This window comes from Herpailurus yagouaroundi, unplaced genomic scaffold (genome assembly GCF_014898765.1).
Source record: "Herpailurus yagouaroundi ecotype Mexico unplaced genomic scaffold, PumYag 191, whole genome shotgun sequence".
NCBI lineage: Eukaryota > Metazoa > Chordata > Mammalia > Carnivora > Felidae > Herpailurus > Herpailurus yagouaroundi.
The window spans coordinates 2,184,474-2,200,455 of NW_024412422.1; the positions used below are offsets into that span (position 1 = coordinate 2,184,474).

At 51.6% G+C, this 15,982-nt stretch overlaps 1 protein-coding gene across 5 annotated transcripts in view; it reads right to left on the minus strand.

Annotated features, from left to right (window-relative positions):
- The window catches only part of UBE3B (ubiquitin protein ligase E3B), a 51,166-nt gene that overhangs the window by 18,956 nt on the left and 16,228 nt on the right, over positions 1–15,982 (minus strand). For all 5 annotated transcript variants that reach the window (XM_040443611.1, XM_040443612.1, XM_040443614.1 and 2 more), the window contains 8 exons: positions 15,801–15,921; positions 14,716–14,893; positions 12,757–12,920; positions 11,026–11,193; positions 7,649–7,820; positions 5,952–6,070; positions 5,217–5,331; positions 4,261–4,360 (listed from right to left, as the gene is read on the minus strand). In XM_040443611.1, the coding sequence (XP_040299545.1) occupies positions 4,261–4,360; positions 5,217–5,331; positions 5,952–6,070; positions 7,649–7,820; positions 11,026–11,193; positions 12,757–12,920; positions 14,716–14,893; positions 15,801–15,921 (1,137 nt within the window). The remainder of the gene's footprint in view (positions 1–4,260; positions 4,361–5,216; positions 5,332–5,951; positions 6,071–7,648; positions 7,821–11,025; positions 11,194–12,756; positions 12,921–14,715; positions 14,894–15,800; positions 15,922–15,982) is intronic.

Consider the following 15,982-nt stretch of genomic DNA (forward strand, 5'->3'; position numbering starts at 1 on the left):
CGTAATATTTCTCAGTTACTGTTAGAGAAGAACCCTCTCTCCCATGGTCAAGATTCTGATAAGCCCCTTTCAGGAGAGCACGACCCTTGGCCCCGTCCTGGGGTTGAGAATCACTGCTGTAAAAGCACTCTGATGATGCCTGCTGAATGAAGAAATAAATCCAATCGCTGCTGATTTTGTTTAAAAATGGGAATCCCCTCAAATGTCAAAGGATTTGTTAAATACAATAAGAACAGTCAGAATGGTAATAGCAACAACGGTAACAAGAGCTAACTACATACAGGAGAGGCTCGTGTGTTTACGTTTCATCATTTCATTGACTACGAAGTTAACACACGGCTGCAGCAGGAAAAGTGATTGCCCACAGCTTCCCGAGGAGGAGGAGGAACGTATCTGGCAGAGCGGTTACTTCTCAGGGGAGCCGCTTGAGGTGGCTGGTTCACCAGCCTAGAAACAAGGACTGAAGTGCTCTGGATAGTATCAGGGTTCCAGGACAAGATGGAAAGGAAGGATAGACGGAGCCACAGTGAGGGAGGCGGTGACGGGGACGAAGGGCACTGGCATGTCTCTTGTCTGTGCAGGGGGAATTGAGACTTCCAGAACAGGTCTTTAACTTGTGTGGGGCCGTGAGGCACGACTGTTTGCTCTCACCCCAAATCTTTAGCATGACTTGAACACGAGGCAGAAGAAAAGCTTCCCAGGGCACCTGGGTGGCTCGGTAGGTTAAGCGTCTGACTCTTGACTTAACCTCAGGTCATGACCTTGTGATCGGGCCCTGAGCTGACAGTGTGGAGCCTGTGCGGGATTTTCTCTTTCCGTCTCCATCTGCCTCTCCCTCCACTCGTTTGTGTGTGCCTCTCTCTCGCTTGAAATGAACAAATAATCATTTAAAAAAATGTTAAAAGAAGAGTTTCCCACCTGGGTTAATCCCATATGGGGCGGAGACTGCCCACACAGAACTAAAAGTGCAGAGGTGGCCGTGAGAATGGCAGGAGTCAAGGAAAGACTGTGTGGGGCTCTGGTCTCCACAGGGCATGAAGGGGGTTTGGGGCAACGGTACGCAGCTCTCAATGGTATGAGAGGCCTCACGACGGCAGCAGACATCTGAGAAAGGGTCCTTGTCTCCATCTGGCAGATGAAGACACTGACTCACCCAAGGTCACACAGCTGGTGGACACAGGGACCACAGTCAAACCCGGGACTCACGCACGGGCCACCACACCACAGAGCCACTGCCCACCCCGTGTGGCACCAGGCCTTCCAGGCCAGAACAAAAGAGAAGGTCTCAAGTCCCAGTCCGCGGATGCACTGCACATAAAAGCGTAAAAGCAATGTAAGAGAGTGCAGAGAAGAAAGTGCTGTGTGTATGAACGAGGCGGAGCCGAGGCCTTTAAAAACTTTGAGGGAAGCAGGAACAGCTTTGTGGGCCGCCCACGTGAATGAGATCAAGAACAGGGAGAGTTCTGGCGTTTAGGGCAGATGCCATAATGACAGGCGCAAGACTGCGGGCAGGCCTGGAGAGACTACAACCCCCCCGTGCGCTCTGGCAAGAACATGCCAGCGAGAGAGGGCAGTACGTGCCCCCCCCAGGAGGGGACAGTGCCTTGCTGCTGTGACATACTGAGCCTCAGATGCCCTCCTGTACCTGCTGGGGCCATAAAAGGGTCAGGACAGGTGCCAGGGGATTGGGAAGGGTCCCCACGAGAGGAGAAAAAGTTCCTGAACCAAGGACAAAAAGCTTGGATGGCAATCTTAAGCACAATTCCCCAATTCCCCAAAGAAAAAACACACAGTGAGGATTAGATTATAGCCTGGTCCCCAAGACATGCCAACTAATCTCAGAGGTTCTCAGGCTTCTTGTTCTCAGTACCCCCACAGACTCAGTAATGACTTTCACGGCACTCCTAGGTCAAAAGAAATACTTACAGTGCCATCTACGAGGTAGCGAGGGTCCTATAGCCACTTGGTAAGTATTTATGTGCTAAGAGCTTCGTATTTTAAAAATACACGCCCGTTGAAACAAAAACTGAGTTTTGTTTTTAAAACCCAGCGTAGTGGCATCCTCGAAAGGAGCGTTGAAATCGTGAGCTCGAGCTGGTGCTTCACATGGTGTCCAAAGGATCTCACTGTGCTCTTCTCAAAAACTTAAAATGCCCTGTGACAACCCAGGGTCACCCCAGCAGAGCGCCTGTGACCTGCAGACACATGGAGCGGCAATCCCAGACTACAAGTGATGGGAGTGCTATGGTCCAGGGCTGACCTCACGGACACGCGGGGCCAGGGCAGGGTGCTGCGTTTTCAGTTAAACTGCCCCAAACTGGACGAGGCCCAGGGGATGGGCGGCTGGAAGCCACTTCCCCAAGGAGTAGCTGGGGGGAGGGGAAGGATGCTACCTGTGGCACAAAGACCAGAAAGCAAACGAGAGTTGTCCGCACATCTCAGAAGATTTGGAGATTCCACTTAGAGTGGCTGTTCAAGGACCAGAGAGTAGAAGTTACACAGAAGTAAATCAGGTTAAGGTGAGGAAGAACGTCCCATCACTGGGAAGAGTAAAGCAATACAATGGCTGGCTTTGCAAGGCTCCGGGCCTTCCACCTGAGGCAAGGTCAGGTGTATCGTCGGAGGCCTCCCACCCCAGATGGAGGCGTTTAGCTAAGTAATCCCCACAAGTTCCCTTCATTTCTAAGAGGCTCTGCTATCAAGTGCAATAAGAATTTAAACAGCCACATCCGTTTGCAAATCACTACTCGAGGGTAAAGAATGGCAACTGCGAGCATTAACATCAAGGTCAAAACAATATCAAAGAGCAGCGAGGAATATGTATCTCTGAAAACTAAGGTTCAATTTACAAAAAATGTGACTTAGGCTCTTTTCTAAAAATGTCTTTTGTCCAAAAAGAAAAAAAAAAAAGGGAGGGGCGCCTGGGTGGCTCCATCTGTTGAGCGTCTGACTCTCCCGTCCCAAGTCATGGTCTTACAGTTCATGGGTTCGAGCCCTGGGTTGGGCTCTGCGCTGACAGCGCGGGGCCTGCTTGGGATCCTCTCTCTCCCTCTCTCTCTGCTCCTCTCCTACTTGTGCTCTCTCTCAAAATAAATAAACTTAAAAAAAAAAGAAAAAGAAAAAGGAAAAGAAAGAGAGGCACACGAAGACCGTAAAAGTCTCTTTTGAGGGAGCACAGTATCTATCATTGCGGGTTCCAGCAGACATTTCTGGAGTGTTCACTACAGACCAGGGATATGGGCAGCACCTTCCCTCATTTCCTGACACTCTGGCCACCGTACCTGACCCTTTCTGAGACTCTCATGTCTCTCGGGTCCGGGACACCACGCTGCTGGTTTCCTTCCTCTGATGAGTCCTCTCCTCATGCTGGCCCTCTCAACAACAGGCCCCTTGGTTGTCTGACTCCGCCCGGTTCCCTGACCACCCTGTCCGTGGCCATGGATGCAGTCAGATTTGGGCGCTGTCCACGTGCAGTGTCTCTCTCCAGCCCCACTGTCCGATGGCCTCGAGGAGTGGCGGACACCGCACGCCTGTGCCGCGTGTTCAAAGCTGACCTCCTCTAGCCTGCATCCCTTCCCCAGGGAGTGACTCCCCCAAGCACCCAGGAGCCCAAGCCAGAAGCCCGCCCCCCACCTGAATCCCTCCTTTCCTTCTCTGAATGTCTTTGTTCTGATCCTATCGTCTCTCCACTCCCATAACACTTCTGCCTCTAGCTGGTCTTCTGCCCCATGGCCAGAAGGAACCTTCTAAAGCGTAGCTCTGACCAGGGAACCCCGAAGCTGATAACGCTCCAACGGCTCTGGCCAAAATCCAAGCTCCTACCCTTGGTCTGCAGGGTCCTTCCAGCTCCAACCCCTACAAACCCGTTCAGCTTCCTGGCTCTCCTTCATGTCCTCCGCAGCCAGACCGTATGTCGGGCCCTCCATTAGCACCGTATTCTCAACCCCCCGGGACCTTTAACCACTGGAAGCTTCTCCTGACTCCCTTCCCCCTATTGCCGGCTGGGCCTGGCCCCCTTGTCTGGGCTCCCCCAGCATCCATCCCTGTGACATGCCCCCCACCTGCTAGAACTGCCAGTGCATACTTTCTTCAGTTTCTGTACTCGGCTTAATACCTGATGTAGACGGAGACCCACTGTCCGTGCACATTTGCGGAGTGAACGAGCTCGTTTCTTTCTCTCCAACTGCTACAGCAAAGGGGGCGAGTCGGGTGCCATGCGGCACAAAGATGCACAGGGGCCCGGCTCTGAGAGCAACTCACGTTTTTGTGGGGAACGACATGAGGGACGTACTGCAGGATCAGCTGCGCCCGTCTTCTGTCCTTGTCCAGTTCTTGGAAGAGCACGCTAGGTTTCAGGTCCCTTCGGAAGAAAGGCATGGGTTTGGGGTTATCATAGGACAGCAGCTCTCTAGCGCAGGGGCGGCCAGCTCCAGCTTGCTGCCGTTTTTGTAAGCAAGGTTTCGGCGGAACACGGCCACATCCGTCCACCGCGTACCGTCACTGGCCGCTTTCCCGCCACAATGGCAGACTGGGCTCTTGCAAAGGAGAGCCTCTGGCTGCAAAGCCTAAAATACCTAGTCTCTGCTCCGCCAGACCCCACTCTAGTGCCACAACATAAGAGCCGACATGTCATTTATAAAAAATGGCAGCCATCTTGGGACACCTGGGTGGCTTCATCGGTTAAGCTCGATCTCGGCTCAGGTCACGATCTCACGGTTCATGAGTTCGAACCTTGAGACAGGCTATGTGCTTACAGCACAGAGCCTGCTTGGGATCCTGCCTCGCCCTCTCTTTGCCCCTCCCCTGCTTGCTCTCTCTCTTAAGATACACAAACTAAAAAAAAAAAACCAAAACAAAACAAAACTGCAGACATCTTACACTTAGTTGTTGTAAGTGGATCTCCCCACCCTACCCCCAAAAGGCCAGCTATAGTTTTCATCCTGCTCATTCTGTTGATAAAAACCACCACTGAACTCTCATAACCTGCTGCTCAGTTCAGCTACAAGAAGTTTCTTCCCATTTGCTAACTATGCCCTGGCTTTGTCACCATTACTGAGCCCTGACCACCCTCAGGGTGAGCACATCCTCACAGGCACCAACCGCTGGGCGGTCTGTCCTCCCAGGGGGACAGAGGATGAGGGAGAGATGAAGACCCCTTGGCCCCAGAGCGCGAGCCTGGCCCCCCACAAACCCGCTCGCCCGGCCCCGCTCCTCACTTTCGCAGCCAGTGGTCCTCGGGGGCAAAGCGCCGCCGGCAGTCCCTCTCGTACAGCACCATCAGCCAGCCGTGGACAGAATGGAACAGCTCCAAGGTGTCCCCCTTGGCGTTCTCTGTGGGTCAAAGAAATGGGAGAGCTGCAAACACGGAGCTGGTCAGGGCTGGCGAGGAGCCAGGAGGATGGCGTCTTGTCTCTGCCGGTCACCAGCCCCCACCAAGGTCTCTGTCTCCCTCACTCTATAGAGTCCACGCGGAATCGACAGAATAAAAGGCGCCCTGGGTACGTTCTGTTTGCAGGACCCTAGCGTCTCAGACACAATCACCACTGTCTGCCTCCCACTAGCAGCTGATCCAAAGGACCTTTTTAATCTAAGGAGCTTTGTACCAAGCAAACTGGAAGCACTTCAGGAGGTGAGCTCTGATTTGGAGCGTGCCCTGACACATGTTCTCTTTTCACGGAAATCAACTCAAAGAAGCAAAGGGAGATCCGGGGCAAAATCATCATCGTTAATAATCCTTCACACCTACACGTACTTCCTGAAGGGAGATGTAAAACTTCCATATCTGCACCTACTATCTTAAGAGGCCGCAGACAGGAGAAGTACAACTTCCAATTACGTGAATAAACGTGCCTGTGCAATTGGTTGTGATGGGCGATAAAGCTAGGCATCAGTTGATGTTCCAGACCGTGGCCTCCCCGCGTGCAGCACGACGGCTGGCATCTTCGCCTTACCTACGATCCCATCCCAGATCATCTTAAACACAAAGGAGTTCAGGAAAGAGGAGATGGTGACCAGCTCTTCCAGCTTGAATGAAATTTGTTCTTCGTAAACTTCGATGTCGTCAAGGATCCTAAATCAGATGGAAAATTATTCACAACTTCCCACGGAGGAAAGGGCAGGGAACGACGAGATGTGTACCTCTTACTAGACGAATAGAAGCTCACGAAGTAAACTCTGATGGGTAGGATGTGCTTCAGGAGAATCCGGAGGGGAGAGCAGCTGGGGACAGAGGTGAAGCAAAAGCGACCACGTGCAGATGAGTGTGGAAGCTGGTAATGGGCATTTGAGGGATCCTTCTACTCTTCTCTCCGCTTTCTATTAATTTGAAACTGTCCATAGTGAAAAATTTAAAACCACAACGGAGAGAGGAAAACAACAATAAGCTTCCCTCTGTATTCTCCTTATTCATAAGGATCTGACTGTGACACCTTCTCCATCCATGCCTATCCATGCCTATCAAGAAATCTTGACAGAGAGTGTGTGCCCACTGAGAAAAGCTGTAGAATCTTTCCCTGCATCTGCAGCAGCCACTAGTGACCGTTAGTAGGTACCTGAGAAGTGTTTATGAGGGAATGAATGAACTAATGTTTGCAAGAATGTGTGAATAAATGAACTGTTTAAGATACAGCTCTACCTGAAAATCTCCTAAGTCTGCTCCGTTCACCTTAGGGCATGACTCGTTCTTGGGTCGTCCTAGACCCAGCCCTTCAGGGTGTCTTACCCTTGCCCTGGCCTCCAACTGCTCACGGAGCACCTCTCTCCGTGGTTCTTACCCAATCTGTCACCTTGTGTCCCTGATCCCCTCCCACCCAATGTCTTTTACCATGAACATAACTGCCTGACGGGGTCCATTCTCATAATTCTTTACCAACCTTTGGAAAAAGTGGAATTAAAAGAATACCAAACACACAAGTAGACACATAGGCTGAAAAAAAAAGCACTGACTGGGACTCACATCTATTAATTCCCCACTCTGAGCCAGGCACTGCACTGAGAACCTGACTTTCCTTTTCTCACGTACTCCCTATCGGATGGCTGATAACCATTACTACTCTTTGAAGGAGGAAGCTCAGAGTGGTTAAGCAACTCGCCTAGGGTTAGTCGATAACCATGACAAGAACCACAGCCCGCAGCCCTTCCTAAGTGTCTGGACTGTGCTAAGCACTTTGTGTGCTTTATCTCCTGCAATCCTTACCACAGAGCCCAGAGACACGTGCTACTGTTGTTCCCGCTCGTAGGTGAGGAAGCAAAGGCTCGGAAAGGTGGAGCCCCCTTGCCCGGGGTGTCTCAGGAAGTGGCCCACCCAGGATTTGCATCCTGGCACTCTGGCTATGGAACTTTCCAGGTAACTACTAACCTAGCGAGGAAATGGTGGAGCAGTGATTTGAACCCAGCTCTGGGAGAATCCCAGAGCCCACACTCAGTGGGACTGAACCAGCTCCCCTGGAAGGATGGAACTAAGAACTGCTGAACCCCAACTATGTGCCACCTACTTTGAAAATGTTTTCTCATCTAATTTTCCTAATGACCCTGCCACACGGGTCCAGAGGATGGCGGCAATCACATCAGCAACTGCTTCCTTCCTGACACTGTCATTGGGCTTCTCCACATTCTGGAGAGGAACTCGGCCCCACAGCAGTCAACCTACGTGACGAGGTGCCGGGAGCAGTCACAGAACAGCGTCAGCATGGCCAAGAGCTGCTTGGACTCTTCGGTGTCATTGTTGAGGCACTCCGAGAAGAGCTTTAACCCTCCGTGGGGCCCCAGCTCACAGATAAACGCCCACAGTTTGGGGAGCAGGTCATCAAGGTAAGTGAGTCCTGGAAAAGGACAGAGAAACCCAAGCTTCAGGTGGGGGCACCATCTGGGTCACGGTTTCTCCTATCCGCTGGGGGAACAAAACACTCCTATTAGTGGACACTTAATGGGTGTGAAAAAAGGTGCAATTACTAAGAAAATCATTATCACCACCGAGAGTGATGATGGCAATAACAGCTACCGTTTAGTGGGTGCTTTCTATGTTCCAGATGTCATTCTAAGTACTCTGCATGCATTATCACCTTTCTACCTTGTGAAACCTAACGTTACCTCCATCTTATAAGAGAAGAAACTGAAGCCTGGAGAGGTTGAGTAATTAGCTCCAAATCACTCAGTCCAATAAGGAGCAGAGCCAAGAAGAGGAACCCAGGTCTGTCTGACTCAGCGTTTATATTTTAAATCAGGGGTCAGCAAGTTTTTTTCTGGAAAGGCCTAGAGAGTCAGTACTTTCGGGCTTTGTGGGCCTGGCCTAACACCCTGTCACACTACTGAATGCTACCAGCATAGCACAAAAGCAGCCACAGACAAGATGTAAATGAACGGATGGGGCTGTGTTCCAGTAAAACTTTATTTACAAAACCAAGTGGTGGGCCGCATTTGGCCCCTTTGCTGACCCCTGCTTGAAACCATCGTTCTGGCTCACCTACAATTTAGCAAAGCTTTCCTCTTTTCTACTATTCTACCTTTGTTAAAAATGGGAAAGCAATGAACGACTGTAGCAGAGATCCCGTGAAGTGTCACACAAACATTTAACCCTGGGTGGAGAAGACATTTTAGGAACGCTTCCCAATGGCTCCAAGGCCTCGGACACACAGGCTACATCGCTGTCACATTTTAAGTCTATTAGTACAGCTACTGACTCAGAGAGTATGGCTCTGAAAGTCCATGTGTCCCTGAATCTACAGTAGGGCGTGTACCTCAAATTATTCCTCATTTTACAGGGCACTCTGAATTACTCGGTTCTGGACAAAGAACTGCTTCGGGAAGGTATATCCGCCTGGAGGAGGAGGATGACAGACTCAATCAGTGCTGCTCTGTGCTTAGACCAGGGTGGCCTGAAGGAACCAGAGAGGAGTGGCCACTTACTACTCCTGAAGGCTGGAGCTCACATTTTCCAAGGGGCAGGACGAGATGACGGAACGCAGACCCCTCAGAATTTAAGAGGAGGTGGAGACAGAGACGGAGTGAGCAGCCGCACTGCGGAGACCACAAATACACTCCCACGGGACGAGAAGGGAAGAGCAACTGCTCTCACATCATGTGAATGGTCCTCACGGCGGGGACGAACATGCTCGTTCCCGGCCTCGGACGCGGCTTCAACAAGGGCTGCGTCCGGCACAACTCCGACGGCAATGAAGACGCAGGGCCCTGGGGAGCCGGGCCACAGGGCAGCACGTGGCACGCGAGGAGCGGGAGCAAAGCGCGTGGTCTCCCACACTCTGCTTTGCGTGTCGCTAAACAAACAGACCCAATACTCTACCGATGCTTCACGCTAGTTTATCTCCTTCTTAAAAGGATACGTTTTCAAGTCAGCCAAGAGAACTTCTGGGTTCTCTCACTGGGACGAGGAGGATGCCTGAATTTGTGGTTGCCTCAAAAAGCTGAACGCGGGCCCATCACCTCAAAATCCCGTCACTCGATACGCTTCTCAAACCCTCACACTGGGTGCTGGGGCCCTGGGCTCGGTCCGGGCCCCTTTTCGTCTGCTTTTGCCCTCCCCCGAGGGAACCTGCCCCGGGCCCAGGGCTTTACACAGCACGCCTCTGCTCACGCCCCCGCGCGGTCCACTCGCGTGCCTGCCTGGCACCTCGCTCTCCTCACAGCCAGGCAAGACTCTGTTCCCCCAGCCTCTCTTCCAGCGGGCTTCTCCAGCTCTGCAAATGCACCACCATCCACAGGCTGTGGGGGCCAACAACCCGGCCTCATCTTGGAAGCCTCTAGCCTTCACTCCCCCAAATCCAACTGTACCGTAGGACCTGCAGACACGACTTCTAAAACACGCCCAGGTGCCCCTGCTTCCAACCCCGCCACCACGCCAGGCCTGTGCTGTCCAAGCGGGGACCGCGCTGCCCCCGAGGAGGCCTCTGGGAGTGTCTGGAGACGGGCAGCGTTGGCACGAATGGGGAGGGGAAGCGCCACGGGCATCTGTGATGGCTGGGCCGCTCAACATCCTACAAAGGACAAGACGGCTTCCACCGCCAAGAACTGTTGGGCCCAAAACACCAGCAGTGCTGCGGCCGGGAAACCCTGCTCCAGTCCAAGCCCATGCTGTCTCATGACGTCCATGGTCACAGTGCCCGTCATGACGGGCACTACATTGTTCCCGTGCCTACAGCTCATCTCCTCATTCTTAGAATCCCTCGGGGAAGAGACCCCAGTTGTCTTAGTCACCTCTTTATCCTCAGCCTGGCACACATAGGTGCTCTATCAATACGTCAAGATGAGTAAGTGTGAAAGAGAGAGGCAGTGGCAATTTATGATGTAAAAAAAGGTACAATGAAACAGAAAAGTTCCACATCCTTTACGTAGTCAACGGCTTTACTGCTCACAGACTTCCTGTCCTCGTAAGACCAATTCCTACAAGCAAGTCCTGCGAGGCAGTGGAAGGCCCCCAGTACCCACACTCTTGTGTTCACAGGGGCGGGGTGAGGGGGGCGGGGCGCAGAACTTTCTTCCTTGCTCAGCTAAGAAGGAAAATGCTGGGCAGAGACCCATGTGATGAAGATATTATGCGGCCGATAAAAATGACACTTTGGAAGAACCGCTGACCGGGACAAAATGCTTCTAAAATGATTAATGGAAAGGGCACAACTACGTATTTCAGTCTAAATATATACATACGTGTAGCACACTCAGGCACAGGTGGTTATCTTTGGAAAATGGGATTAAATATGGTCTAGGTTTTCTTTCTTTTCTTTTTTTTTTTTTTCTAGTTTTCTATTCAGAAAAACAGTAACTTTTGAAAGCAAATGGCGCTCCGTAATGAAAACAAGAGCCAGGTCACAGGAGCAAGCTGGCCACGCCAGGACGGAGGTTAGTGTGAGGCATTTAGCTGAGGTGTTATCAACCTCGAAGGGGAATAGCTCAAAAACAACCTCCTCCAAAATATGTTTTCTGAGCTAAGGAAGCCAGAAGAAAATCAGCTTTTTCTAAGAAAAGTCATCCCCCAATGTTGGAGACGGAAGAAGACGCCTCAGGCCTCCCAACCTGTGAGTATCTGCAGCCGGATCTGGGTCAGAGTCGTCAGCGAGGTCTGGTAGAGGACGCAGATGTTGCAGACCTTCTGGACCTCCGCAGAGTCCACACGCTTACCCCCAACAGGCCTGAGAATATTCCGAACTGATGCGGACTTCTGAAACGCGCGCTTCAGGAGGTCTGGCATGGAGAGGAGAAGGAACGTGTGAGCAGACGCTCAGCCATCTGCCCAGTTTCACTCTGTAAAGAGCATTTCGATAACGTGCCTCCTTTATAGCCAGGGCCGGACAGTGGGGCCACTGCTCTGACTCAAGTTATCTCTCTGGGGTAAACTAGAAAAGCATTAACCACAGGCTTTTAGGTGGAACCCAAAGACCTCTTCAGAACATCAGAAGATGTTCCAGAACAAGCCAGGCACATTCGACTCCTACAGGGGATTCCTTTACTTTGCCACCGGACTTCAGAACCCACAAGGGTAAAAATTCGACCGTATTAGGGGATGATGGGTGAAGGCGGGTGGCCTGGTTGATTCCCAGTTCTCCGTACTTTCAGAGGGGAGCAGCATCAACCTCGAGCACTGATACTTGCTTTGGGTTGTGCTCGAAGGTTAGTTTTAAACCTTCTCCCTTACATTTACATCCTGCTGAAGCGACACTGAGCCCTGCTCCCGGGCAGCTGTGACATGGGGCTCTGCACCACACTGGCTGGCAGAAGAAAAGTTACCCGGAACCTGGCCATTTGCCACAGGCAGGTGGCGCCACAGAACTCGGTGTCACTGGCATTTCCCGAACTTTTCTCAGAGTGGGCAAGAAACCTTTCCATGGACCCTATGACTGATTCCGCAGTAGGAGCAATGCCAAGGTGGCCTGGCCAGTGACCCAGTGACCTCTGCATAAGGACCCCCACGTGGGAGACTTTTTCTATGATTAGGAACTCAGAAAGGCTCTACTTCCCTTAAGAAATGAACCTTCTGAGGCATGTGGGTGGCTCAGTCAGTTAAGCGTCTGACTCTTAGTTTGGGCTCAGGTCATCATCTCGCGGTTCATGAGATGGAGCCCCACATCGGGCTCTGCGCTGACAGCGCGAAGCCTGCTTGGGATTCTCTCTCTCTTAAATAAATAAATAAACTTAATAAAACTGGGGGCACCTGGGTGGCTCAGTTGGATAAGTGTCTAACTCTTGGTATTGACTCAGGTTGTGACCTCACGGTCGGTGGGATCAAGTCCCGTGTTGGGCTCTGCACTGACAGTGCAGAGACTGCTTGGGATCCCCTCTCTCCCTCTCTCTCTGCCCCTCCCTCGCTGATGCTTTTTCTCTTTCTTTCAGAATAAATAAACTTAAAAAAAATTTAAAATTTAAGAAACGGGCCTTCTTTCTTCCTGCTAGGGAAGAGTAAGAAAAGATCCCCACCCCCCTTTTCATTTTAGCTACCAGAAATTCAGAGCCAAATGGAAGTCCAGAGACAACCACCATGGCCCTTGTGGCACACCCATCTGTGGACACTCTTCTCTATATACGACCTCGGTTTTGTTCACCTACTGCTACTTCCCTGGTCCTTGTTTTCTATTCCTGAAGATTTTCTATTGCTGTTTTGCTGAATGTGAACTTGGCTTAGTGGTCTTAAAACCCTTGTGGGAGAAGTCCGAGCGTCACAGAAACAGAGGGGAGAAGGCACACAGGGACAGCAGGAGCGGCTCCCGAGCCAGGCAGAGCCACAGGGTCGGCCCCCCCCGAGCCACTTACTCTTCACGGGAAGCACGTTCTGGGGGGATGCCGGCTGTGCGTGGGCTGGCTCCTGGTTCTCCAGAAGCTTCTTGTTCAGGATGTCACTGAAGAAGATCCGGATCAGAGGCACCCCCCACAGGAACTGCAGCTGTTTGGTGATCAAGGGCATGGACTCGTTAAGGCTACGAGAGAGCAGGAGACCGGTGCTGTCAGCTCCGCCTGACGGATGGCTGGGGAGAGCCCGCTCAGCTCCCCAGTGGGCCTTCCGCTTGGAGGGGTGGCTACAACCTGCCACTCGACATGGCGAGTAAGAGGATACGAAAAAGGGGGCCTAGATGCATAAGGCGCTGGCCTCTTTGCCTTCTCTGCCACCCCACCCAGGCCTCCCGTGCCGCCAACAGCATCCCTGCTCGCCCCAGGGCCGCAGGCTCCACCTGCCATAGTCATGCCCTCTCTCTGTTCTGACCCCACCCCATTTACCATTCAGTCGACAAAAGCCATCTGCCGTCTGCTGCACTGGCCTCTTCTTCACATCCAGCCCGCAGGCCTGGCCCGCGAGTCTCCACGACCCCCGACCTCCTGAAAGTCTCCCCGCTCCACGCCGCAGCCCTAGCGTCAGACTCACACTCCTGAAATCCGCCTTCATCACCTCCCGGCTTAAGATCCTATGAGGGCTCCCCTGGCTCCCGGCACCACAGTGGAAACAGCCACCACCCATGAGCACGAGCCAGGCCTAGAGGCAGGCCCTTCACGTACCTTACATCTCCTTCAATCCTCTGAAACAACACACTCCGAGAGACTGGGAAAATCATCCCCGGGTTTCGGGCAAGGAGAGCAGGGTAAAGGGGCTTGTCCAAATCCACTCAGAGCAGACCAGGTTGCCCACTGCTGGCCCCCCCCCCCCGCCCCTCCTGCCTCCCAGAACGTCCTTCCTGAGGCCACAACACACCTGCCCCATTCTGCTCAGGCTGGGCTATCACACTGGGGCCCGTCACGGGCTGGCCATTTCTCTTTTCAACCGGATGGCACTCTGGTAGGAGGAAAAGGGAGACTATCCTGGGATTTCCTCCCCTGGCCCTCACTCTTTGTTTCAAGGACATCTGCCAGGGATCCAGGCAGCTATCTGAACAGGAAAAGAGCCGGAAGCTCTAGCCACCTTCACTCCCAAGACCTGCCTCATCTCAGCCCAGGAGGCTTGTTCTGCTTTCAAATCTGTGATGCCGTTTACTTAATCTCTCTCTTTGAGCCTAGCGCTTTTAACGTTTTTGAGTCCTTTAGTTACAAAATTTTAAATTTATATTCCACCTCTTGAAAAGGATCTGAGGTGACCTCTATCCCCTTTCAGTTACGGGGCTTATTTTAATCACCTCCAAAATATGGCAGTCTAGGGAGTCAGGAAAAGTGATACTGAAAAAGAAAAAATAGGGTTGACAGATAAGGTTCACAATTTACTAAAGAATGAAATACAAAATAAATGATCTCAAAAAAAAACCAACAACAAAAAACTATTGAGTGGCGCCTGGGTGGCTCAGTCAGTTGAGCGCCCGACTCTTGATCTCGGCTCAGGTCACGATCTCACAGGCTGTGGGTTCAAGCCCCACATCGGGCTCTGCACTGATGGTGTCAAGTCTGCTTGGGATTCTCTCTCTCTCCTCCTCTCTCTCTGTCCCTGCCCCACACATGTGCATGCTCTCTCTCAAAATAAATAAACTTAAAAAAAAAAAAAAACAACCTGTTGATATTTACAGGTAAAAAAAAGAAACTGAAGGGACGTTCACACGGTTGTCTCTGGGTAGTAGCACAATGGGATGGTTTTTTTTTCTTTTGGTCTTATCTAGATTTTATCCAGTGAATATATATTACTTTTGCAACCAGAAACAAAACAACAGAAGCCGGAAGAAAGATGGAAGGAAGAAGGGGGAGGTGGTGAGAGACAGGCAGGAGACAAGAAAGGCAGTGATTTGCCCTGGGACTTACCCATAGTCCACAGATTGGGAGAACCAGCCGAGGACGGGGTGCCAGTGCGTCAGGTTGGATTTCTTCTGGGACACGTACTTCTGACAGTAGCACAGCATCTGGGTGAGCAAACTCACGAACCCATCCGTCTCTTCCTCTAACACCTTGGGGCTGAGGGAGCCCAACTGCAGAAGGTTGCCTGCAAAGAGAAGGCTGAGTGCAAGGAGCCCGGGCAGACTCGCTTCGTCACCTCGCAGCCCCGCTCTCCGCCTGGGGCTCCCGCAGTCACGTCCAAGTGCAGGAAGAAATCCCACGTGGAGAGGCACCTGGCAGCTGGCAGTGCCGGGGCTGCTCCGTGTCGCGCCTGGCTTCAAACCCTGGCCCTGCCACAGAGGAGCTGTGCGACCCTCAACTCTCGAATCCGTCTCCTCATCTAGAAGATTGGAATAATGATCCCCACTCTTGCCGTGAGGATGACAGGCAGACTCATACGCAGACGTGTGTGAACTTTAGTTAGCATATAACACTTCAATACGACACTAAAACTTGAGAATCGAGAGTCAATGTAAGAAATGACCTTTGGAAGGACACCTGAATGTCCCAGGAAGTCACTCTTGTTCAGCGTTCACCGAAGTTACTCACCACGAACTCCCTTAAAATTTAGCCCCAAGGGCCTTTTTCTCCATTAAAAAAAACCTCTTCTAAGTGATGAGAATTACGCTCTACCCATTGGCTTCTGTCCTTTCTCTACTTACAAGGAAAGCGTAAAATAGATGATGAGGCTCTGCTCTGATCTAGACACCACCCAGCTGTGCCCTCCTTTCTCTTTTGAGACGAGAATTACCCAGGGGACTCATCCCATTTTCATCCTTCTCTTGGATGCCAGGAAGCTGAGGGCCAAAATTTAACATTTTTCACTCAGCCAGGTTGCCAGCTTGCTATATTTTCCATCAGTTTTCAATTCTGCGTGTCTATTTTATGTATCTAACTGCATGTCTTTTATCGTTAAGTACTTCCGAGCGTTACTAAAAACAACTCATGATCCCCAGAACAGTAAAAAGCAAACACACTTGGGCTTCTCCTGATGCCCAGCCACAGATACTCACCCACGAGACAAAGCGTATGGCATCCTTCTAAGCTTTCACATACGTCACGGCATCGATCTTCGTTTCTTAAAAATGTGATGAATTTACGAAGCATGTCATGAGATTCTAAAACGGTGAGGCGCTGCAAACAATTGCAGACTGTCAGAGCGGGAGCCGACAGGAAGAATTTCCCACTGGAGCAT